General features: G+C 41.3%; 1 protein-coding gene across 1 annotated transcript in view; it reads right to left on the bottom strand.

The window, feature by feature from the left end:
• The window catches only part of tg (thyroglobulin), a gene marked incomplete at its 3' end in the record, with an annotated part of 58,773 nt that overhangs the window by 31,036 nt on the left and 4,361 nt on the right, over nucleotides 1–23,376 (bottom strand). The window contains 15 exon segments of the mRNA XM_052516411.1: nucleotides 5,129–5,249; nucleotides 6,776–6,858; nucleotides 6,991–7,068; nucleotides 8,007–8,144; nucleotides 8,403–8,536; nucleotides 8,731–8,875; nucleotides 9,764–9,920; nucleotides 16,651–16,892; nucleotides 17,077–17,586; nucleotides 17,881–18,066; nucleotides 18,319–18,462; nucleotides 19,275–19,381; nucleotides 21,658–21,817; nucleotides 22,038–22,226; nucleotides 22,446–22,543. Of these exon segments, the coding sequence (XP_052372371.1) occupies nucleotides 5,129–5,249; nucleotides 6,776–6,858; nucleotides 6,991–7,068; nucleotides 8,007–8,144; nucleotides 8,403–8,536; nucleotides 8,731–8,875; nucleotides 9,764–9,920; nucleotides 16,651–16,892; nucleotides 17,077–17,586; nucleotides 17,881–18,066; nucleotides 18,319–18,462; nucleotides 19,275–19,381; nucleotides 21,658–21,817; nucleotides 22,038–22,226; nucleotides 22,446–22,543 (2,492 nt within the window).

Raw genomic sequence — 23,376 nt, 5'->3', positions numbered from 1 at the left:
AAGTGATTGATTGTAATAAGTGATTGATTGTAATAAGTGATTGATTGTAATAAGTGATTGATTGTAATAAGTGATTGATTGTTAAAAGTGATTGATTGTAATACGTGATTGATTGTTATAAGTGATTGATTGTAATAAGTGATTGATTGTTAAAAGTGATTGATTGTAATAAGTGATTGATTGTAATAAGTGATTGATTGTAATAAGTGATTGATTGTAATAAGTGATTGATTGTAATAAGTGATTGATTGTAATAAGTGATTGATTGTTAAAAGTGATTGATTGTAATAAGTGATTGATTGTAATAAGTGATTGATTGTTAAAAGTGATTGATTGTAATAAGTGATTGATTGTTAAAAGTGATTGATTGTAATAAGTGATTGATTGTAATAAGTGATTGATTGTAATAAGTGATTGATTGTTAAAAGTGATTGATTGTAATAAGTGATTGATTGTTAAAAGTGATTGATTGTAATAAGTGATTGATTGTAATAAGTGATTGATTGTTAAAAGTGATTGATTGTAATAAGTGATTGATTGTAATAAGTGATTGATTGTAATAAGTGATTGATTGTTAAAAGTGATTGATTGTAATAAGTGATTGATTGTTAAAAGTGATTGATTGTAATAAGTGATTGATTGTAATAAGTGATTGATTGTAATAAGTGATTGATTGTTAAAAGTGATTGATTGTAATAAGTGATTGATTGTTAAAAGTGATTGATTGTAATAAGTGATTGATTGTAATAAGTGATTGATTGTAATAAGTGATTGATTGTAATAAGTGATTGATTGTAATAAGTGATTGATTGTTAAAAGTGATTGATTGTAATAAGTGATTGATTGTAATAAGTGATTGATTGTAATAAGTGATTGATTGTAAGAGGCTCTGCATCTGTCCTCGTGCTCCTAGACCTTAGTGCTGCTTTTGATACCATCGATCACCACATTCTTTTGGAGAGATTGGAAACCCAAATTGGTCTACACGGACATGTTCTGGCCTGGTTTAGGTCTTATCTGTCGGAAAGATATCAGTTTGTCTCTGTGAATGGTTTGTCCTCTGACAAATCAACTGTACATTTCGGTGTTCCTCAGGTTCTGTTTTAGGACCACTATTGTTTTCACTATATATTTTACCTCTTGGGGATGTTATTCGAAAACATAATGTAAACTTTCACTGCTATGCGGATGACACACAGCTGTACATTTCAATGAAACATGGTGAAGCCCCAAAATTGCCCTCGCTAGAAGCATGTGTTTCAGACATAAGGAAGTGGATGGCTGCAAACTTTCTACTATTAAACTCGGACAAAACAGAGATGCTTGTTCTAGGTCCCAAGAAACAAAGAGATCTTCTGTTGAATCTGACAATTAATCTTAATGGTTGTACAGTCGTCTCAAATAAAACTGTGAAGGACCTCGGCGTTACTCTGGACCCTGATCTCTCTTTTGAAGAACATATCAAGACCATTTCGAGGACAGCTTTTTTCCATCTACGTAACATTGCAAAAATCAGAAACTTTCTGTCCAAAAATGATGCAGAAAAATTAATCCATGCTTTTGTCACTTCTAGGTTAGACTACTGCAATGCTCTATTTTCCGGCTACCCGGATAAAGCACTAAATAAACTTCAGTTAGTGCTAAATACGGCTGCTAGAATCCTGACTAGAACCAAAAAATTTGATCATATTACTCCAGTGCTAGCCTCTCTACACTGGCTTCCTGTCAAAGCAAGGGCTGATTTCAAGGTTTTACTGCTAACCTACAAAGCATTACATGGGCTTGCTCCTACCTACCTCTCTGATTTGGTCCTGCCGTACATACCTACACGTACGCTACGGTCACAAGACGCAGGCCTCCTAATTGTCCCTAGAATTTCTAAGCAAACAGCTGGAGGCAGGGCTTTCTCCTATAGAGCTCCATTTTTATGGAACGGTCTGCCTACCCATGTCAGAGACGCAAACTCGGTCTCAACCTTTAAGTCTTTACTGAAGACTCATCTCTTCAGTGGGTCATATGATTGAGTGTAGTCTGGCCCAGGAGTGGGAAGGTGAACGGAAAGGCTCTGGAGCAACGAACCGCCCTTGCTGTCTCTGCCTGGCCGGTTCCCCTCTTTCCACTGTGATTCTCTGCCTCTAACCCTGTTACGGGGCTGAGTCACTGGCTTGCTGGGGCTCTCTCGTGCCGTCCCTGGGGGGGTGCGTCACCTGGGTGGGTTGATTCACTGTTGTGGTCGGCCTGTCTGGGTTGCCCCCCTTGGGTTGTACCGTGGCGGAGATCTTTGTGGGCTATACTCGGCCTTGTCTCAGGATGGTAAGTTGGTGGTTGAAGATATCCCTCTAGTGGTGTGGGGCTGTGCTTTGGCAAAGTGGGTGGGGTTATATCCTTCCTGTTTGGCCCTGTCCGGGGTGTCCTCGGATGGGGCCACAGTGTCTCCTGACCCCTCCTGTCTCAGCCTCCAGTATTTATGCTGCAGTAGTTTGTGTCGGGGGCTAGGGTCAGTTTGTTATATCTGGAGTACTTCTCCTGTCCTATTCGGTGTCCTGTGTGAATCTAAGTGTGCGTTCTCTAATTCTCTCCTTCTCTCTTTCTTTCTCTCTCTCGGAGGACCTGAGCCCTAGGACCATGCCCCAGGACTACCAGACATGAGGACTCCTTGCTGTCCCCAGTCCACCTGGCCATGCTCCTGCTCCAGTTTCAACTGTTCTGCCTTACTATTATTCAACCATGCTAGTCATTTATGAACATTTGAACATCTTGGCCACGTTCTGTTATAATCTCCACCCGGCACAGCCAAAAGGACTGGCCACCCCACATATGCTCTCTCTAATTCTCTCTTTCTTTCTCTCTCTCTCGGAGGACCTGAGCCCTAGGACAGTGCCCCAGGACTACCTGACATGATGGCTCCTTGCTGTCCCCATTCCACCTGACTGCTGCTGCTCCAGTTTCAACTGTTCTGCCTTATTATTATTCGACCATGCTGGTCATTTATGAACATTTGAACATCTTGGTCATGTTCTGTTATAATCTCTACCCGGCACAGCCAGAAGAGGACTGGCCACCCCACATAGCCCGGTTCCTCTCTAGGTTTCTTCCTAGGTTTTGGCCTTTCTAGGGAGTTTTTCCTAGCCACCGTGCTTTTACACCTGCATTGTTTGCTGTTTGGGGTTTTAGGCTGGGTTTCTGTACAGCACTTTGAGATATCAGCTGATGTACGAAGGGCTATATAAATAAATTTGATTTGATTTGATTTGATTTGATTAATAAGTGATTGATTGTAATAAGTGATTGATTGTAATAAGTGATTGATTGTAATACGTGATTGATTGTAATAAGTGATTGATTGTAATAAGTGATTGATTGTAATAAGTGATTGATTGTAATAAGTGATTGATTGTAATAAGTGATTGATTGTTATAAGTGATTGATTGTAATAAGTGATTGATTGTAATAAGTGATTGATTGTAATAAGTGATTGATTGTATACGTGATTGATTGTATACGTGATTGATTGTTAAAAGTGATTGATTGTAATAAGTGATTGATTGTAATACGTGATTGATTGTAATAAGTGATTGATTGTAATACGTGATTGATTGTAATAAGTGATTGATTGTAATACGTGATTGATTGTAATACGTGATTGATTGTAATAAGTGATTGATTGTAATAAGTGATTGATTGTAATAAGTGATTGATTGTAATAAGTGATTGATTGTAATAAGTGATTGATTGTAATACGTGATTGATTGTAATAAGTGATTGATTGTAATAAGTGATTGATTGTAATACGTGATTGATTGTAATAAGTGATTGATTGTAAAAAGTGATTGATTGTAATAAGTGATTGATTGTAATAAGTGATTGATTGTAATAAGTGATTGATTGTAATAAGTGATTGATTGTAATAAGTGATTGATTGTTATAAGTGATTGATTGTAATAAGTGATTGATTGTAATAAGTGATTGATTGTAATAAGTGATTGATTGTAATAAGTGATTGATTGTAATACGTGATTGATTGTAATAAGTGATTGATTGTAATACGTGATTGATTGTAATAAGTGATTGATTGTTAAAAGTGATTGATTGTAATAAGTGATTGATTGTAATCGTGATTGATTGTAATAAGTGATTGATTGTAATCGTGATTGATTGTAATAAGTGATTGATTATAATACGTGATTGATTGTAATACGTGATTGATTGTAATAAGTGATTGATTGTAATAAGTGATTGATTGTAATTGATTGTATTGTGATTGATTGTAATAAGTGATTGATTGTAATAAGTGATTGATTGTAATAAGTGATTGATTGTAATAAGTGATTGATTGTAATAAGTGATTGATTGTAATAAGTGATTGATTGTTATAATAAGTGATTGATTGTAATAAGTGATTGATTGTAATAAGTGATTGATTGTAATAAGTGATTGATTGTAATACGTGATTGATTGTAATAAGTGATTGATTGTAATAAGTGTAATAAGTGATTGATTGTAATACGTGATTGATTGTAATAAGTGATTGATTGTAATAAGTGATTGATTGTAATAAGTGATTGATTGTAATAAGTGATTGATTGTAATAAGTGATTGATTGTAATAAGTGATTGATTGTAATAAGTGATTGATTGTAATAAGTGATTGATTGTAATAAGTGATTGATTGTAATAAGTGATTGATTGTAATAAGTGATTGATTGTAATAAGTGATTGATTGTAATAAGTGATTGATTGTAATAAGTGATTGATTGTTAAAAGTGATTGATTGTAATAAGTGATTGATTGTAATAAGTGATTGATTGTAATAAGTGATTGATTGTTAAAAGTGATTGATTGTAATAAGTGATTGATTGTAATAAGTGATTGATTGTAATAAGTGATTGATTGTAATAAGTGATTGATTGTAATAAGTGATTGATTGTAATAAGTGATTGATTGTAATAAGTGATTGATTGTAATAAGTGATTGATTGTTAAAAGTGATTGATTGTAATAAGTGATTGATTGTTAAAAGTGATTGATTGTAATAAGTGATTGATTGTAATAAGTGATTGATTGTTAAAAGTGATTGATTGTAATAAGTGATTGATTGTTATATGTGCAGTGTGTTAAACATGTCAGTACATGTGAGGTCTCCACTGGGACTCAGGGTAGCAGGCTGGATGGTTTCCCCAGAAACAGGACTAACACACCAGGCTCCACCTCCACCTGAAGACTCCTTCTGGAGCACAGAGAACTGGCCACTCTGGAAACACACAGACAGCACCACAACCACTGTTATCAAGGACACATACTGTACATACAGGACAATAGAAGAAGACTTTATTGTCCAATATAAACTGGTGTTGTGCTTTATACCAACCCCTCTGAGAAACACAAACAGAAGTTACAACAAGGAGACAGACAGAAGTTACAACAAGGAGGAGACAGACAGAAGTTACACCAAGGAGGAGACAGACAGAAGTTACACCAAGGAGGAGACAGACAGAAGTTACACCAAGGAGGAGACAGACAGAAGTTACACCAAGGAGGAGACAGACAGAAGTTACAACAAGGAGGAGACAGACAGAAGTTACACCAAGGAGGAGACAGACAGAAGTTACACCAAGGAGGAGACTTACACTGACTTGACAGTTACATAAAGGAGGAGACAGACAGAAGTTACACCAAGGAGGAGACAGACAGAAGTTACACCAAGGAGGAGACAGACAGAAGTTACAACAAGGGGAGACAGACAGAAGTTACACCAAGGAGGAGACAGACAGAAGTTACACCAAGGAGGAGACAGACGTTACACCAAGGAGGAGACAGACAGAAGTTACACCAAGGAGGAGACAGACAGAAGTTACACCAAGGAGGAGACAGACAGAAGTTACACCAAGGAGGAGACAGACAGAAGTTACAACAAGGAGGAGACAGACAGAAGTTACAACAAGGAGGAGACAGACAGAAGTTACACCAAGGAGGAGACAGACAGAAGTTACACCAAGGAGGAGACAGACAGAAGTTACACCAAGGGAGACAGACAGAAGTTACAACAAGGAGGAGACAGACAGAAGTTACACCAAGGAGGAGACAGACAGAAGTTACACCAAGGAGGAGACAGACAGAAGTTACAACAAGGAGGAGACAGACAGAAGTTACACCAAGGAGGAGACAGACAGAAGTTACACCAAGGAGGAGACACAGAAGTTACACCAAGGAGGAGACAGACAGAAGTTACACCAAGGAGGAGACAGACAGAAGTTACACCAAGGAGGAGACAGACAGAAGTTACACCAAGGAGGAGACAGACAGAAGTTACACCAAGGAGGAGACAGACAGAAGTTACACCAAGGAGGAGACAGACAGAAGTTACAACAAGGAGGAGACAGACATAAGTTACACCAAGGAGGAGACAGACAGAAGTTACACCAAGGAGGAGAGACAGATGTTACACCAAGGAGGAGACAGACAGAAGTTACAACAAGGAGGAGACAGACAGAAGTTACACCAAGGAGGAGACAGACAGAAGTTACAACAAGGAGACAGACAGACAGAAGTTACAACAAGGAGGAGACAGACAGGAGTTACACCAAGGAGACAGACAGAAGTTACAACAAGGAGGAGACAGACAGAAGTTACAACAAGGAGGAGACAGACAGAAGTTACACCAAGGAGACAGACAGAAGTTACACCAAGGAGACAGACAGAGCAGAATTAAGGCAGAATAAAACAAAACTAATTCCATTTCCTGATATTTATGCTCAACATTCTGACGAGGATATTCACCACTTCACAAGTTGGGTCGTAGGAGGACTGTGTCCAATCAGAGAGCAGAGCCTGAGCATAACCTCTCTGACACCGGGTCTGGCCTGGAAGACGAGAGGAGATTTCCAGAAAACAACTCAAATCATTCCACACCGACAAAAGCAGATCGGAGGAGTGCTATCCTTACATACAGAACAATGGAAGTCAGTGAGAAAATATAGAATGTCCTGTCTTACACTGTGGTCTCTGCAGGGAGCGACTGGTCAGGGAAGCTGGGATGTATCCTCCTTCCTCATCCACACACCAACACTGACCTGGAGACAGTTTCAACTCAGTCAATATAAAACTGACCTGGGGACAGTTACAACTCAGTCAATATAACACTGAGCTGGAGACAGTTACACCTCAGTCAATATAATACTGACCTGGAGACAGTTACAACTCAGTCAATATAACACTGAGCTGGAGACAGTTACAACTCAGTCAATATAATACTGACCTGCAGACAGATTCCAACTCAGTCAATATAACACTGACCTGGAGACAGTTACACCTCAGTCAATATAACACTGACCTGGAGACAGTTACAACTCAGTCAATATAACACTGACCTGGAGACAGTTACAACTCAGTCAATATAACACTGACCTGGAGACAGTTACAACTCAGTCAATATAACACTGACCTGGAGACAGTTACAACTCAGTCAATATAACACTGACCTGGAGACAGTTACAACTCAGTCAATATAACACTGAGCTGGAGACAGTTACAACTCAGTCAATATAACACTGACCTGGAGACAGTTACAACTCAGTCAATATAACACTGACCTGGAGACAGTTACAACTCAGTCAATATAACACTGACCTGAAGACAGTTACAACTCAGTCAATATAACACTGACCTGGAGACAGTTACAACTCAGTCAATATAACACTGACCTGGAGACAGTTACACCTCAGTCAATATAACACTGAGCTGGAGACAGTTACAACTCAGTCAATATAACACTGACCTGGAGACAGTTACAACTCAGTCAATATAACACCAGTGTAGCTACTTCATTAGTCTCATCTGTTTCCAATCAACATATTATGAATGAAACAATGAGATGTTGCTCATTATGAGAGGTGTCCTTCTAGAAGGGTCTAGAGAAGGTACAACGACCGGTACTGTGGCTTGTATTACACTACTACAGTTACAATGTAGAGTTGGGTTGGAGGTCAGAGGTCGGAGGTGTGACTCTGACCTGTGCTGGGGTGGCACTGGGTGGGCAGCCACTGTCTGTGGGCATCACACTGGGGCCTGTAGGGCTGGTAGCCCAGCAGTAGAGACTGTCTCTCCTCCACAGATGCTGCCTGCTGGCTCTGCCAATAGAACCGCAGAGCTGGGGAGAGAAAATACAACACGTATGTTCACAGCGTGTTTGACTGCAATATTAACGACATGTTTCAGTTAATAACAACAGCAACACTATTAGAGAGAAACAATGACATTGAGATGACACTAAATATTACAACAGTCGCCACCTAACACTTTTTAGTAGTTAACTCCTGGCAATGAAAGAAACAAGTAGTGGAGCACGTCACGCAGAGGAGGATATGACGACATATCCAGAGGATATGACATCACACCAGACACATACTGGAGTGGGCAGCAAGTCGTAGAGCAGAGTGTGAGTGGCTCAGCAGCCTATCAGAGAGCAGCGTGGTCTGGTCGGAGGAGAGGGCGTGGAGTAGCTCGTCAGAGGTCAGACGGAGACCTTCAGCCAGCAGGTAGCTGGTACCCCAGAGGAGAACATCCAGCAGAAGACCATGAGTTGACACACAAACATGTTGGAGAGGTTCTGACTCATGGAACAGTTCAGTGTCTTTAAAATACAACATATTATTAATATTATAAATAAATATAGTCACACTCTATACATGGTCCAATAATGTGCTGGGTAAACACCCAGGTGTCTTCAGGGTTACCTGTAGCCCAGAGGGATGTGGGAGCTGTTGGAGAGGAGGACCAGACGCTCAGCCTCCTCCTGGAATTGGTCCACCTCAGCCATCGCCAGGGAACAGGAGCGTGGAGCTGACCCTGGGGAGGGAAGGGGAGAGAGGGGGGGAGGACCTGGAGACAGAGGAATAGCTCAAACAATTGTTATGTCCAAAATGACACCCTACCCCCTTAATTAATAATGTAGTGGTTTGGACCAGGGCACCCTACCCCCTTAATTAATAATGTAGTGGTTTGGACCAGGGCACCCTACCCCCTTAATTAATAATGTAGTGGTTTGGACCAGGGCACCCTACCCCCTTAATTAATAATGTAGTAGTTTGGACCAGGGCACCCTACCCCCTTAATAATGTAGTGGTTTGGACCAGGGCACCCTACTCCATTAATAATGTAGTGGTTTGGACCAGGGCACCCTACTCCATTAATAATGTAGTGGTTTGGACCAGGGCACCCTACCCCCTTAATAATGTAGTGGTTTGGACCAGGGCACCCTACCCCCTTAATAATGTAGTGGTTTGGACCAGGGCACCCTACTCCCTTAATAATGTAGTGGTTTGGACCAGGGCACCCTACTCCCTTAATAATGTAGTGGTTTGGACCAGGGCACCCTACTCCATTAATAATGTAGTAGTTTGGACCAGGGCACCCTACTCCCTTAATAATGTAGTAGTTTGGACCAGGGCACCCTACTCCATTAATAATGTAGTAGTTTGGACCAGGGCACCCTACTCCATTAATAATGTAGTAGTTTGGACCAGGGCACCCTACTCCATTAATAATGTAGTAGTTTGGACCAGGGCACCCTAATCCATTAATAATGTAGTAGTTTGGACCAGGGCAAGGTAATACAGCTAGATGGACTGCACACTATGGGCCAGTTTACCGGACACAGATTAAACCTGGTCTTGGACTAAGAAGCAATTTCAATCTCCACGGAACATGCTTTTCAGTCCAGGCCTAGGCTTAATGTGTGTCTGACGAGTGGTGGATCTGCCTACTCACACTGAACAGTGTGTCCTGAAGGGGTAGTGGCGTGTCTCTCTCCCAGGAGGTCCAGACAGAAGCAACTCTTTCCCAGACACTGCAAGGCCACGTAGCTCCCGTCCTCCGCACACTTCGGCATGAACACCTCTACCCCAGCAGCCTGGCCTGACTTCACCTTCAAATTGGATCAAAGTGTATTGGCATATGCACATCGTAGGTTTACACAGTACACTACAATGAAACACTTACTCTCAAGCTCTCTGCACAAACAGCAGAGATGTAAAGTATGTAAAGTATTCAACATGTAAAGTATTCAACATGTAAAGTATTCAACATGTAAAGTATTCAACATGTAAAGTATTCAACATGTAAAGTATTCAACATGTAAAGTATTCAACATGTAAAGTATTCAACATGTAAAGTATTCAACATGTAAAGTATTCAACATGTAAAGTATTCAACATGTAAAGTATGTAAAGTTATTCAACAAAGATACAGCACAGAAAAAGGGTCAACATGCACAGAAAGAAGGGTCAACTGTAGTTATTTACAACAGCACAGAAAGAAGGGTAAAGTATTCAATACAGTAAAGTCAGTACTGTTCAACAAAAAGAAGGGTCAGACTGTAATAAAAACAATAGAACTGTAGTTATTTACAATACAGCACAGAAAGAAGGGTCAGTACTGTAGTTATTTACAATACAGCACAGAAAGAAGGGTCAGTACTGTAGTTATTTACAATACAGCACAGAAAGAAGGGTCAGTACTGTAGTTATTTACAATACAGCACAGAAAGAAGGGTCAGTACTGTAGTTATTTACAATACAGCACAGAAAGAAGAGTCAGTACTGTAGTTATTTACAATACAGCACAGAAAGAAGGGTCAGTACTGTAGTTATTTACAATACAGCACAGAAAGAAGGGTCAGTATTTACAAATACAGCACAGAAAGAAGGGTCAGTACTGTAGTTATTTACAATACAGCACAGAAAGAAGAGTCAGTACTGTAGTTATTTACAATACAGCACAGAAAGAAGGGTCAGTACTGTAGTTATTTACAATACAGCACAGAAAGAAGAGTCAGTACTGTAGTTATTTACAATACAGCACAGAAAGAAGAGTCAGTACTGTAGTTATTTACAATACAGCACAGAAAGAAGGGTCAGTACTGTAGTTATTTACAATACAGCACAGAAAGAAGGGTCAGTACTGTAGTTATTTACAATACAGCACAGAAAGAAGGGTCAGTCAGTTACTACAGTACAGAAAGAAGGGTCAGTACTGTAGTTATTTACAATACAGCACAGAAAGAAGGGTCAGTACTGTAGTTATTTACAATACAGCACAGAAAGAAGGGTCAGTACTGTAGTTATTTACAATACAGTACAGTACTGTAGTTATTTACAAACAGCACAGAAGAAGGGTCAGTACTGTAGTTATTTACAATACAGCACAGAAAGAAGAGTCAGTACTGTAGTTATTTACAATACAGCACAGAAAGAAGAGTCAGTACTGAAAGAAGAGTCAGTTATTTACAATACAGCACAGAAAGAAGGGTCAGTACTGTAGTTATTTACAATACAGCACAGAAAGAAGGGTCAGTACTGTAGTTATTTACAATACAGCACAGAAAAAGAAGGGTCAGTACTGTAGTTATTTACAATACAGCACAGAAAGAAGAGTCAGTACTGTAGTTATTTACAATACAGCACAGAAAGAAGAGTCAGTACTGAAAGAAGAGTCAGTTATTTACAATACAGCACAGAAAGAAGAGTCAGTACTGTAGTTATTTACAATACAGCACAGAAAGAAGGGTCAGTACTGTAGTTATTTACAATACAGCACAGAAAGAAGAGTCAGTACTGTAGTTATTTACAATACAGCACAGAAAGAAGAGTCAGTACTGTAGTTATTTACAATACAGCACAGTACTGTAGTTATTTACAATACAGCACAGAAAGAAGTCAGTACTGTAGTTATTTACAATACAGCACAGAAAGAAGAGTCAGTACTGTAGTTATTTACAATACAGCACAGAAAGAAGAGTCAGTACTGTAGTTATTTACAATACAGCACAGAAAGAAGAGTCAGTACTGTAGTTATTTACAATACAGCACAGAAAGAAGAGTCAGTACTGTAGTTATTTACAATACAGCACACAGTACTGTAACAATACAGACAGAAAGTCAGTACTGTAGTTATTTACAATACAGTACAGAAAGAAGAGTCAGTACTGTAGTTATTTACAATACAGCACAGAAAGAAGAGTCAGTACTGTAGTTATTTACAATACAGTACAGAAAGAAGGGTCAGTACTGTAGTTATTTACAATACAGTACAGAAAGAAGAGTCAGTACTGTAGTTATTTACAATACAGCACAGAAAGAAGGGTCAGTACTGTAGTTATTTACAATACAGCACAGAAAGAAGGGTCAGTACTGTAGTTATTTACAATACAGCACAGAAAGAAGAGTCAGTACTGTAGTTATTTACAATACAGCACAGAAAGAAGAGTCAGTACTGTAGTTATTTACAATACAGCACAGAAAGAAGGGTCAGTACTGTAGTTATTTACAATACAGCACAGAAAGAAGAGTCAGTACTGTAGTTATTTACAATACAGCACAGAAAGAAGAGTCAGTACTGTAGTTATTTACATTTACAATTTACAGCAGCACAGAAAGAAGAGTCAGTACTGTAGTTATTTACAATACAGCACAGAAAGAAGAGTCAGTACTGTAGTTATTTACAATACAGCACAGAAAGAAGAGTCAGTACTGTAGTTATTTACAATACAGCACAGAAAGAAGAGTCAGTACTGTAGTTATTTACAATACAGCACAGAAAGAAGAGTCAGTACTGTAGTTATTTACAATACAGCACAGAAAGAAGAGTCAGTACTGTAGTTATTTACAATACAGCACAGAAAGAAGAGTCAGTACTGTAGTTATTTACAATACAGCACAGAAAGAAGAGTCAGTACTGTAGTTATTTACAATACAGTACAGAAAATACAGACAGAAAGAAGAGTCAGTACTGTAGTTATTTACAATACAGCACAGAAAGAAGAGTCAGTACTGTAGTTATTTACAATACAGCACAGAAAGAAGAGTCAGTACTGTAGTTATTTACAATACAGCACAGAAAGAAGAGTCAGTACTGTAGTTATTTACAATACAGCACAGAAAGAAGAGTCAGTACTGTAGTTATTTACAATACAGCACAGAAAGAAGAGTCAGTACTGTAGTTATTTACAATACAGCACAGAAAGAAGAGTCAGTACTGTAGTTATTTACAATACAGCACAGAAAGAAGAGTCAGTACTGTAGTTATTTACAATACAGCACAGAAAGAAGAGTCAGTACTGTAGTTATTTACAATACAGTTAAAGAAGAGTCAGTACTGTAATTTACAATACAGCACAGAAAGAAGAGTCAGTACTGTAGTTATTTACAATACAGCACAGAAAGAAGAAGAGTCCAGTACTGTATTTGTACAGTCGCTCTGGAGTTATTTAGAATACAGCACTGCAAAGAGTCAGTACTTAAATGTAAATGTAAATGTAAGAGTCAGTACTGTAGTTATTTACAATACAGCACAGAAAGAAGAGTCAGTACTGTAGTTATTTACAATACAGCACAGAAAGAAGAGTCAGTACTGTAGTTATTTACAGTACAGTGTAGTTATTTACAAACAGAAGAAAGAAGGGTCAGTACTGTAGTTATTTACAATACAGCACAGAAAGAAGAGTCAGTACTGTAGTTATTTACAATACAGCACAGAAAGAAGGGTCAGTACTGTAGTTATTTACAATACAGCACAGAAAGAAGGGTCAGTACTGTAGTTATTTACAATACAGCACAGAAAGAAGGTCAGTACTGTAGTTATTTACAGCACAGAAAGAAGAGTACAGCACAGAAAGAAGAGTCAGTACTGTAGTTATTTACAATACAGCACAGAAAGAAGGGTCAGTACTGTAGTTATTTACAATACAGTACAGAAAGAAGGGTCAGTACTGTAGTTATTTACAATACAGCACAGAAAGAAGAGTCAGTACTGTAGTTATTTACAATACAGCACAGAAAGAAGAGTCAGTACTGTAGTTATTTACAATACAGCACAGAAAGAAGGGTCAGTACTGTAGTTATTTACAATACAGCACAGAAAGAAGAGTCAGTACTGTAGTTATTTACAATACAGCACAGAAAGAAGTCAGTACTGTAGTTATTTACAATACAGCACAGAAAGAAGAGTCAGTACTGTAGTTATTTACAATACAGCACAGAAAGAAGAGTCAGTACTGTAGTTATTTACAATACAGCACAGAAAGAAGAGTCAGTACTGTAGTTATTTACAATACAGCACAGAAAGAAGAGTCAGTACTGTAGTTATTTACAATACAGCACAGAAAGAAGAGTCAGTACTGTAGTTATTTACAATACAGCACAGAAAGAAGAGTCAGTACTGTAGTTATTTACAGTACAGTACAGAAAGAAGAGTCAGTACTGTAGTTATTTACAGTACAGTACAGAAAGAAGAGTCAGTACTGTAGTTATTTACAATACAGCACAGAAAGAAGAGTCAGTACTGTAGTTATTTACAATACAGCACAGAAAGAAGAGTCAGTACTGTAGTTATTTACAATACAGCACAGAAAGAAGAGTCCAATTTGTAAGTCGCTCTGGATAAGAGCGTCTGCTAAATGACTTAAATGTAAATGTAAATGTAAGAGTCAGTACTGTAGTTATTTACAATACAGCACAGAAAGAAGGGTCAGTACTGTAGTTATTTACAATACAGTACAGAAAGAAGAGTCAGTACTGTAGTTATTTACAGTACAGTACAGAAAGAAGAGTCAGTACTGTAGTTATTTACAATACAGCACAGAAAGAAGAGTCAGTGCTGTAGTTATTTACAATACAGCACAGAAAGAAGGGTCAGTACTGTAGTTATTTACAATACATCACAGAAAGAAGAGTCAGTACTGTAGTTATTTACAATACAGTACAGAAAGAAGAGTCAGTACTGTAGTTATTTACAATACAGCACAGAAAGAAGGGTCAGTACTGTAGTTATTTACAATACAGTACAGAAAGAAGAGTCAGTACTGTAGTTATTTACAATACAGCACAGAAAGAAGGGTCAGTACTGTAGTTATTTACAATAGAGCACAGAAAGAAGGGTCAGTACTGTAGTTATTTACAATACAGCACAGAAAGAAGAGTCAGTACTGTAGTTATTTACAATACAGTACAGAAAGAAGGGTCAGTACTGTAGTTATTTACAATACAGTACAGAAAGAAGGGTCAGTACTGTAGTTATTTACAATACAGCACAGAAAGAAGGGTCAGTACTGTAGTTATTTACAATACAGCACAGAAAGAAGAGTCAGTATGGTAGTTATTTACAATACAGCACAGAAAGAAGAGTCAGTACTGTAGTTATTTACAATACAGTACAGAAAGAAGAGTCAGTACTGTAGTTATTTACAATACAGCACAGAAAGAAGAGTCAGTACTGTAGTTATTTACAATACAGTACAGAAAGAAGGGTCAGTACTGTAGTTATTTACAATACAGTACAGAAAGAAGGGTCAGTACTGTAGTTATTTACAATACAGCACAGAAAGAAGGGTCAGTACTGTAGTTATTTACAGACAGGATGCAGGTATAGAAGAGTCAGTTCATTAGTTATAAACAGACAGGATGTAGGTAGGGAAGAGTCAGTACGGTAGTTATTTACAGACAGGATGTAGGTAGAGAAGAGTCAGTACGGTAGTTATTTACAGACAGGATGTAGGTAGAGAAGAGTCAGTACGGTAGTTATTTACAGACAGGATGTAGGTAGAGAAGAGTCAGTACGGTAGTTATTTACAGACAGGATGTAGGTAGAGAAGAGTCAGTTCATTAGTTATAAACAGACAGGATGCAGGTAGAGAAGAGTCAGTACGGTAGTTATTTACAGACAGGATGTAGGTAGAGAAGAGCCAGTACGGTAGTTATAAACAGACAGGATGTAGATAGAGAAGAGTCAGTACGGTAGTTATTTACAGACAGGATGCAGGTAGAGAAGAGTCAGTACGGTAGTTATTTACAGACAGGATGCAGGTAGAGAAGAGTCAGTACGGTAGTTATTTACAGACAGGATGTAGGTAGAGAAGAGTCAGTTCGGTAGTTATTTACAGAGGATGCAGGTATAGAAGAGTCAGTTCATTAGTTATAAACAGACAGGATGCAGGTAGAGAAGAGTCAGTTCATTAGTTATAAACAGACAGGATGCAGGTAGAGAAGAGTCAGTTCATTAGTTATAAACAGACAGGATGCAGGTAGAGAAGAGTCAGTACGGTAGTTATTTACAGACAGGATGCAGGTAGAGAAGAGTCAGTACGGTAGTTATTTACAGACAGGATGTAGGTAGAGAAGAGTCAGTTCATTAGTTATAAACAGACAGGATGCAGGTAGAGAAGAGTCAGTACGGTAGTTATTTACAGACAGGATGTAGGTAGAGAAGAGTCAGTTCATTAGTTATAAACAGACAGGATGCAGGTAGAGAAGAGTCAGTACGGTAGTTATTTACAGACAGGATGCAGGTATAGAAGAGTCAGTTCATTAGTTATAAACAGACAGGATGCAGGTAGAGAAGAGTCAGTACGGTAGTTATTTACAGACAGGATGCAGGTAGAGAAGAGTCAGTACGGTAGTTATTTACAGACAGGACGCAGGTAGGGAAGAGTCAGTATGGTAGTTATTTACAGTACAGAAAGAAGAGTCAGTACGGTAGTTATTTACAGACAGGATGTAGGTAGAGAAGAGTCAGTACGGTAGTTATTTACAGACAGGATGCAGGTAGAGAAGAGTCAGTACGGTAGTTATTTACAGTCTGGGGGAGTGTCATAAAGTAATTACCTTCTGAGCAGCCGCTCGCTCCCTCTCGCATCGTGACGGACACCTTGGCCTTTGACCATTGAAACGTGACCCTGTGACCTCCTGACCCTGGGGGTCAGCACACCAACACTCTGAGCCTTGGCACTGGATCTCCTGATACTGGCCGCTGTCATCACAGCTGGGCACGTACAGGGCAGAGGGCTCCCTCTCACAACCAGCACCACCGGACTGGGCGCTCTCAAACAGGACCCTGAACAGCTCACCTTTTGAATTCAAATGATTTTAATTGATTTGGGTAAAAAAGCAACTAATACGATAAGATGTAACATTGAATCCCCAGTGGACAACACATTTATCTAAACACTAGTTTCCAATGAGCTCCTCGATGGTAGAAACAAATAGCTTGTAATGATTTTTTAAAAGTCAAGACGAAGTTACAAAACGAACCGAGCTGGGTGCTGTCCTCGGCTTTGGATAAGAGGATGGTTTGGCGTAGGGTGGAGAGGAAGTCTCCGTTTTCCAGGGTGGCGCTGATGAGTTGAACCAGATCTTGGTTGTTTGCCAGACTGGCTTGACTGAAACTCAACGTGCCACTGACACCGACGGCCCCAGTGAAGTTAAACATCCCAGCGTTTCCTAAGAACTTTCCTCCGAACAGGTTCTCCTGGAGTCTCTTGGGGTTGGAGGCTAGAGATAGGGCCTTGAGGGCCATGGCCCCGCTAGGGAACATCCCCTGGATCGTCTCAGCCAGGATGGCTCCTAAATCGGATCGCTCGGAAAGGGACTCTCCTAGAGTCCCCAGCAGGAGCTGTTGGAGTTGGGGGCTGCATGGAGACAGGGGACTTGGGACTGGGTGTGTCTGTGAGTCCTTGGCTGATGGCACCTGACCTGAGGGGCTGGAGAGGAGTCTGGAGAGGGCCTGGCGACGCTCAGAGGTACAGTCCTTCACTCCAGCACCTGGATTCAGTAGAGGGAAAATGGCATGTTTCTATGAATTTTCTATAGAGGCCTAAAATATTGACTGTTGTTTTTTTAATGGCTTCTATGTACAGCATGATAAATGAATTCCCCCTGTGGGATAAGAAGGTGAACTGAAATGAAAATACAAAACAACGCAGATAAGCTTTCATCCAGTAAGCGATTATTGAGGTGTGCTCTCTGTCTGCACAGTCAATGGTATTGTACTGTTGGTTGGGAACACCTAAATGGTCAAAGCATTATTTCAAACCAACAACACTGTTACTTAGTTACCACAGTCAGGGTGTCCTCCATGTTGTCGTGTCCCAAAGATCTCCTTCCCTGTGGGGTCGACACACCAGCACTGCCCACCCGCCTGGCACTGGGTTGGCACGTAACCCCCGTCGGAAGCACAGGACGCCACAAACACATTGCCAGCTTGGGCACCAGCGGATCGCTCGCTCTCACAAGGGCTGGGGCCTACGGGACAGATAGGGAGGGAGAGAGGGAAAATTAAATACAGGAAATATAATGGGAACCAGAGGAGGCTGGTTACGGGAGGACAGCTTCTAATGATAGCAGGAATAAAGGGAATGGTATCAAACACATGGAAAGCGCGTGTTTAATGTGTTTGATTCCAGTCTAGTTATTCGCTATGAGCCCGTCCTACAAATGAAAGTGTCAACAGCCACCACTGATAGAAACGAGGCCAGATTGATGAAACTAACGTACATCTGAACCTGCCAGTCATCGCCAGCCGGATGCCCAGGAACCTCCTCTGTAGGATACGGTACATGTTGGTCTGGGAGAAGGAGCGGCCTGGTTCCAGACCGGAGAAGGCTGTGTCGTACACCTCATCTAGCAGCAGCTCCACACCTGAACACAGGGAAACAAGGATTTTACTAACACACACTGTTTAATAGTGACACGTCTTGCTCTTCATTGTAATCAGAGGGCTGATATAAATACTATGCTGCCAGTCTCTCTTGGTTAAGAGTTGAGGAGAGACTGACTGCATCACTTTAAAAAAAAACATTTTTATAAGAAACAATGTGTTGAAAATCCCAAATTGTTTGCATAGTCAACTTAGACACAGCTCTGACACACACACTTACCCCCATCAGACATGCCACCAGGGGTCTTTTCAAAGTCCCCAAATCCAGAACAAAATCAAGAAAGCGAACAGTATTATACAGAGCCATGATTGCATCCGTTCCTCTTATCTCTAATTGCTCAAATAAACAGCAAACATGGTTTCAAAAACAGGTAAAGCAACACCTCACAACACCTCCTCTATTTGACATAGATATTCTGTGTGTATCTACTGATACGTAGGCTATGTGTGACATTTTAAATGTATGTAGTTCTGTCCTTGTCTATTAATGTTCTATATTATGTCATGTTTCATGTTCTGTGTTGGACCCCAGGAAGAATAGCTGCTGCTTTCTCAACAGCTAATGGGGATCCTAATAAAATAATATACCAAAATTTCTGATTCTTGATGAAAATCCAGTTCAGAGTTATTGTAAATCATGGTTCCTGTGTGTGTGTGTGTGTGTGTGTGTGTGTGTGTGTGTGTGTGTGTGTGTGTGTGTGTGTGTGTGTGTGTGTGTGTGTGTGTGTGTGTGTGTGTGTGTGTGTGTGTGTGTGTGTGTGTGTGTGTCCTGTTGATGTAGCATCTATCTCACCTGTGCTGGGGAGCTCCCTGCCTCTGCTGTCAGCACAGAAACAGTAACTGGACACCTCTGGGAACATCTGTCTGAAGCTGCTGAACGTCTGGAATACTTTAGGGAACCTGTGGAAGATATCACACCTCTTCTCACTTCACTCTGTCTAAAATAGGCTAAGAGAAGAGTAAAATACATGACAGTACTCTGTAATACTAATTATAATACTACAATACTAATTACAATAGTATAATACTATAATATAGAGTGCATGTAGATGACAAAGTAATTCAAGTTATCTGGGAGGAACTCATTAAAGTTGTAAAGAGTTAGCTCTTCCACAAAGATGGACAGTATTTCATTAACTTACAACATTGATCCACATACAATAACTCTCTTCAAGAGCGCCTGCCTTGATGGTTAAAGGAAGCCGCAAAATAAACATTTCATGTACTAAGTCGCCGCCATCCTCCTTTTATTTGTGTTGCCAATATAAAAAGGAATCTCTTCCTTTACGTTTTTGATCTTGGGAGTCATTTGAGAAATGTCTGCTGGCTGTTTGGCAGTTAAGACCAGTTCCTGAGTGGTTTTAGAGAACCAGGAACAACTTGACTCTTGACCCCTTGGCTGTACTTGGCTGGAGCCTGGAGTGATAACAAAGACAGTCTTGTCCAGGCTGGGGGTCAATCATGCAAAGAGTTCACTGCACAAGCCCGGGTACACACACTAAGTAGGGAATATAATGCCATTTGTTGCCAAGAGATGGATGTGAAAACATCCGCTAGCCAGAAATAGACACAAGACCAAAATTATTATTATAAAATTATAATTCAAGGTCTGAAAGTAAATATTTTTGTGTAGGCTACAGTGGTTTGGGTTGGAATTTTTGCAGCTGCGCTAACTAAGAAGGACTGAACACCCTCCACGTGAAGGAGAGGAACGTCATGCTCCTCCATGAGATTTACAACGTGTCAACTATTTGTCCAAACCCACATTCCAGATGAAATGTTTACATATTGGTGGATCATCTGAAACATCTGGAATGATTTCATTGTTTACTTTAGACACTGTGAAACATTTCGAATGAATGAGGGGAGGCAGGTAGCCTAGTGGTTAGAGGAGGCAGGTAGCCTAGTGGTTAGAGGAGGCAGGTAGCCTAGTGGTTAGAGGAGGCAGGTAGCCTAGTGGTTAGAGGAGGCAGGTAGCCTAGTGGTTAGAGGAGGCAGGTAGCCTAGTGGTTAGAGGAGGCAGGTAGCCTAGTGGTTAGAGGAGGCAGGTAGCCTAGTGGTTAGAGGAGGCAGGTAGCCTAGTGGTTAGAGGAGGCAGGTAGCCTAGTGGTTAGAGGAGGCAGGTAGCCTAGTGGTTAGAGGAGGCAGGTAGCCTAGTGGTTAGAGGAGGCAGGTAGCCTAGTGGTTAGAGGAGGCAGGTAGCCTAGTGGTTAGAGGAGGCAGGTAGCCTAGTGGTTAGAGGAGGCAGGTAGCCTAGTGGTTAGAGGAGGCAGGTAGCCTAGTGGTTAGAGGAGGCAGGTAGCCTAGTGGTTAGAGGAGGCAGGTAGCCTAGTGGTTAGAGGAGGCAGGTAGCCTAGTGGTTAAAGGAGGCAGGTAGCCTAGTGGTTAAAGGAGGCAAGTAGCCTAGTGGTTAGAGGAGGCAGGTAGCCTAGTGGTTAGAGGAGGCAGGTATCCTAGTGGTTAGAGGACGCAGGTAGCCTAGTGGTTAGAGCGTTGGACTAGTAACCGAAAGGTTGAAAAATCGAATCCCCGAGCTGACAAGGTAAACCTCTGTTGTTCTGTCCCTGAACAGTTAGCCCCACTGTTCCTAGGCCGTCATTGAAATTAAGAATTTATTCTGAACTGACTTGCCTCGTTAAATAAAGGTAAAATAAAATAAAAATGTGTGAATTCTGAAAATTGCAATAAGTTCCCAGGAGACCAAGCGTCTCCATTCCTCATAACATGTTCCAGTCACCATACACAAGAATAGGATCCTATCAGGTCAGAAATGTAGAGCGAGGAGGGAAAAATAAAGTGAATTTGGGCTCCCAGTTCTCCTGTCAGCTCATCAGTGTCCACGGGTCTAAGCATTACGCTGCCATCTAGAGGCAGAAACGATAAAAAGCTTTGTACAAAACCTGTCTCACTCACACACAGGATCCCAATGCACAGCCAGGTCAAAGCAAACCCCCAGCAGTGTGTTTGTGTGAGTGAGTGATAGATGAGATTCCAACGGTCCAACAGTGAATGTCAGCGTCCCAAACGGTACATTATTCCCCTGATATAAGTGCACTACTTTTGACAAGAGCCCTATGGACCCTGGTCAAAAGTAGTGCACTAACTACACATACGGAATAGGGTGTCATTTGGGGCGCAAGCTTAAGAGTGCATATCTTTCCCTTCCAGGCACTCACCTGTTGAACGTGTGCAGAAGGTCCAAGACCATCCTGTCAGTGGTGTTGACAAACTTGCACTGCACGGACAGGAAGGAGCCATCGGCCGAGCACTGAGGGGGGGAGCGCTCCCCGACGCCGTGGAGGAGACGCCTCGACCTCACCTCACAGCTGCCTGGGCCTGAGGGAAAAGGTCAAAGGTTGTTCTGATCAGCTCTAGTCATTTATATATTACTGTGCTGTGTGGCTAAGTTGGTAGAGCATGGCACTCGCAACGTCAGGATTTGTGGGTTCGATTCCCGCTGGGGGTCACCCATTAGAAAACAGATGCACATAATACTGTAGGTGGTAAATGACATATCAATACACAACACAAGTCATCCTGCTCCTAACTAACTCACACTGAGAAGGCTTTCCGTTCTGCCGGGTCCCGTAGAGCTCCATGCCTTCCAGGTCTACACACCAGCACTGTCCCCGGGCGCTGTCACACTGCACCGCCTGGTACTCCCCAGAGGCCTGGCACTGGGGCACCAGGGGGGCATCGCCACTCAGCAGGGCCTGCTGTCTGTGGAGCTGGCAGGACGTCAGACCTGTGGGAGGAGGAGGAGGAGGAAAAGGAGGAAGAGGGTGAGGAAAAGGAGGAGGAAGAGGTCAATGATGATAGACAGCATTTACATAGTGCATCTCAAAAGGTCTACCAGTGTTCAACATGAGCCTGGCTCGGGTTCCCAGGGGGAATTCATCCCATCAGGCACCAATGTGGTTTCACTGTTAAAACAGATATTTAGGAAGAGGGGCGTTCTGCTCACAGTACACAGCTGATCCGTTCTGTCTGGATCCAGAGATCTCAGCTCCCTCTGCGTTCACACACCAGCACTCACCACCAGCACCGCTGCACTGGACGTGTCTGGAGCACACAACAGTTAGGAGAGAGCAGGGAACAGCGGCACGCTTCCCAAATGGCACCCTATTCCCGGCATAGTGCACTACGTTTGACCGGAGCCTTAGGCAAGTAGTGCACTACATAGGGATTGGGAATAGGGTTCCATTTGGGACATATTCAGGGAAATTGCTTCTTTACCGTCCTGGCTAGCTTTACCGTCCTGGCTAGCTTTACCGTCCTGGCTAGCTTTACAGTCCTAACTAGCTTTACCGTCCTGGCTAGCTTTACCAGTTCTGGCTAGCTTTTACAGTCCTGGCTAGCTTTACCGTCCTGGCTAGCTTTACGGTCCTGGCTAGCTTTTACCGTCCTGGCTAGCTTTACAGTCCTGGATAGCTTTACCGTCCTGGCTAGCTTTACTGTCCTGGCTAGCTTTACCGTCCTGGATAGCTTTTACCGTCCTGGCTAGCTTTTACAGTCCTGGATAGCTTTACCGTCCAGGCTAGCTTACCGTCCTGGCTAGCTTACCGTCCTGGCTAGCTTTACTGTCCAGGCTAGCTTCACCGTCCTGGCTAGCTTTACCGTCCTGGCTAGCTTTACCGTCCTGGCTAGCTTACCGTCCTGGATAGCTTTTACAGTCCTGGATAGCTTTACTTTCCGGCTAGCTTACCGTCCTGGCTAGCTTTTACAGTCCTGGCTAGCTTTACCGTCCTGGCTAGCTTTTACCGTCCTGGATAGCTTTTACAGTCCTGGCTAGCTTCACCGTCCTGGCTAGCTTTACCGTCCTGGCTAGCTTTACCGTCCTGGCTAGCTTTACCGTCCTGGCTAGCTTTACCGTCCTGGATAGCTTTTACAGTCCT

The sequence above is a fragment of the Oncorhynchus keta genome, unplaced genomic scaffold, assembly GCF_023373465.1.
Source record: "Oncorhynchus keta strain PuntledgeMale-10-30-2019 unplaced genomic scaffold, Oket_V2 Un_scaffold_4321_pilon_pilon, whole genome shotgun sequence".
Lineage (NCBI taxonomy): Eukaryota > Metazoa > Chordata > Actinopteri > Salmoniformes > Salmonidae > Oncorhynchus > Oncorhynchus keta.
The sequence above is the reverse complement of the archived record's forward strand: the minus strand, read 5'-3'. Positions and strand labels throughout refer to the sequence as shown.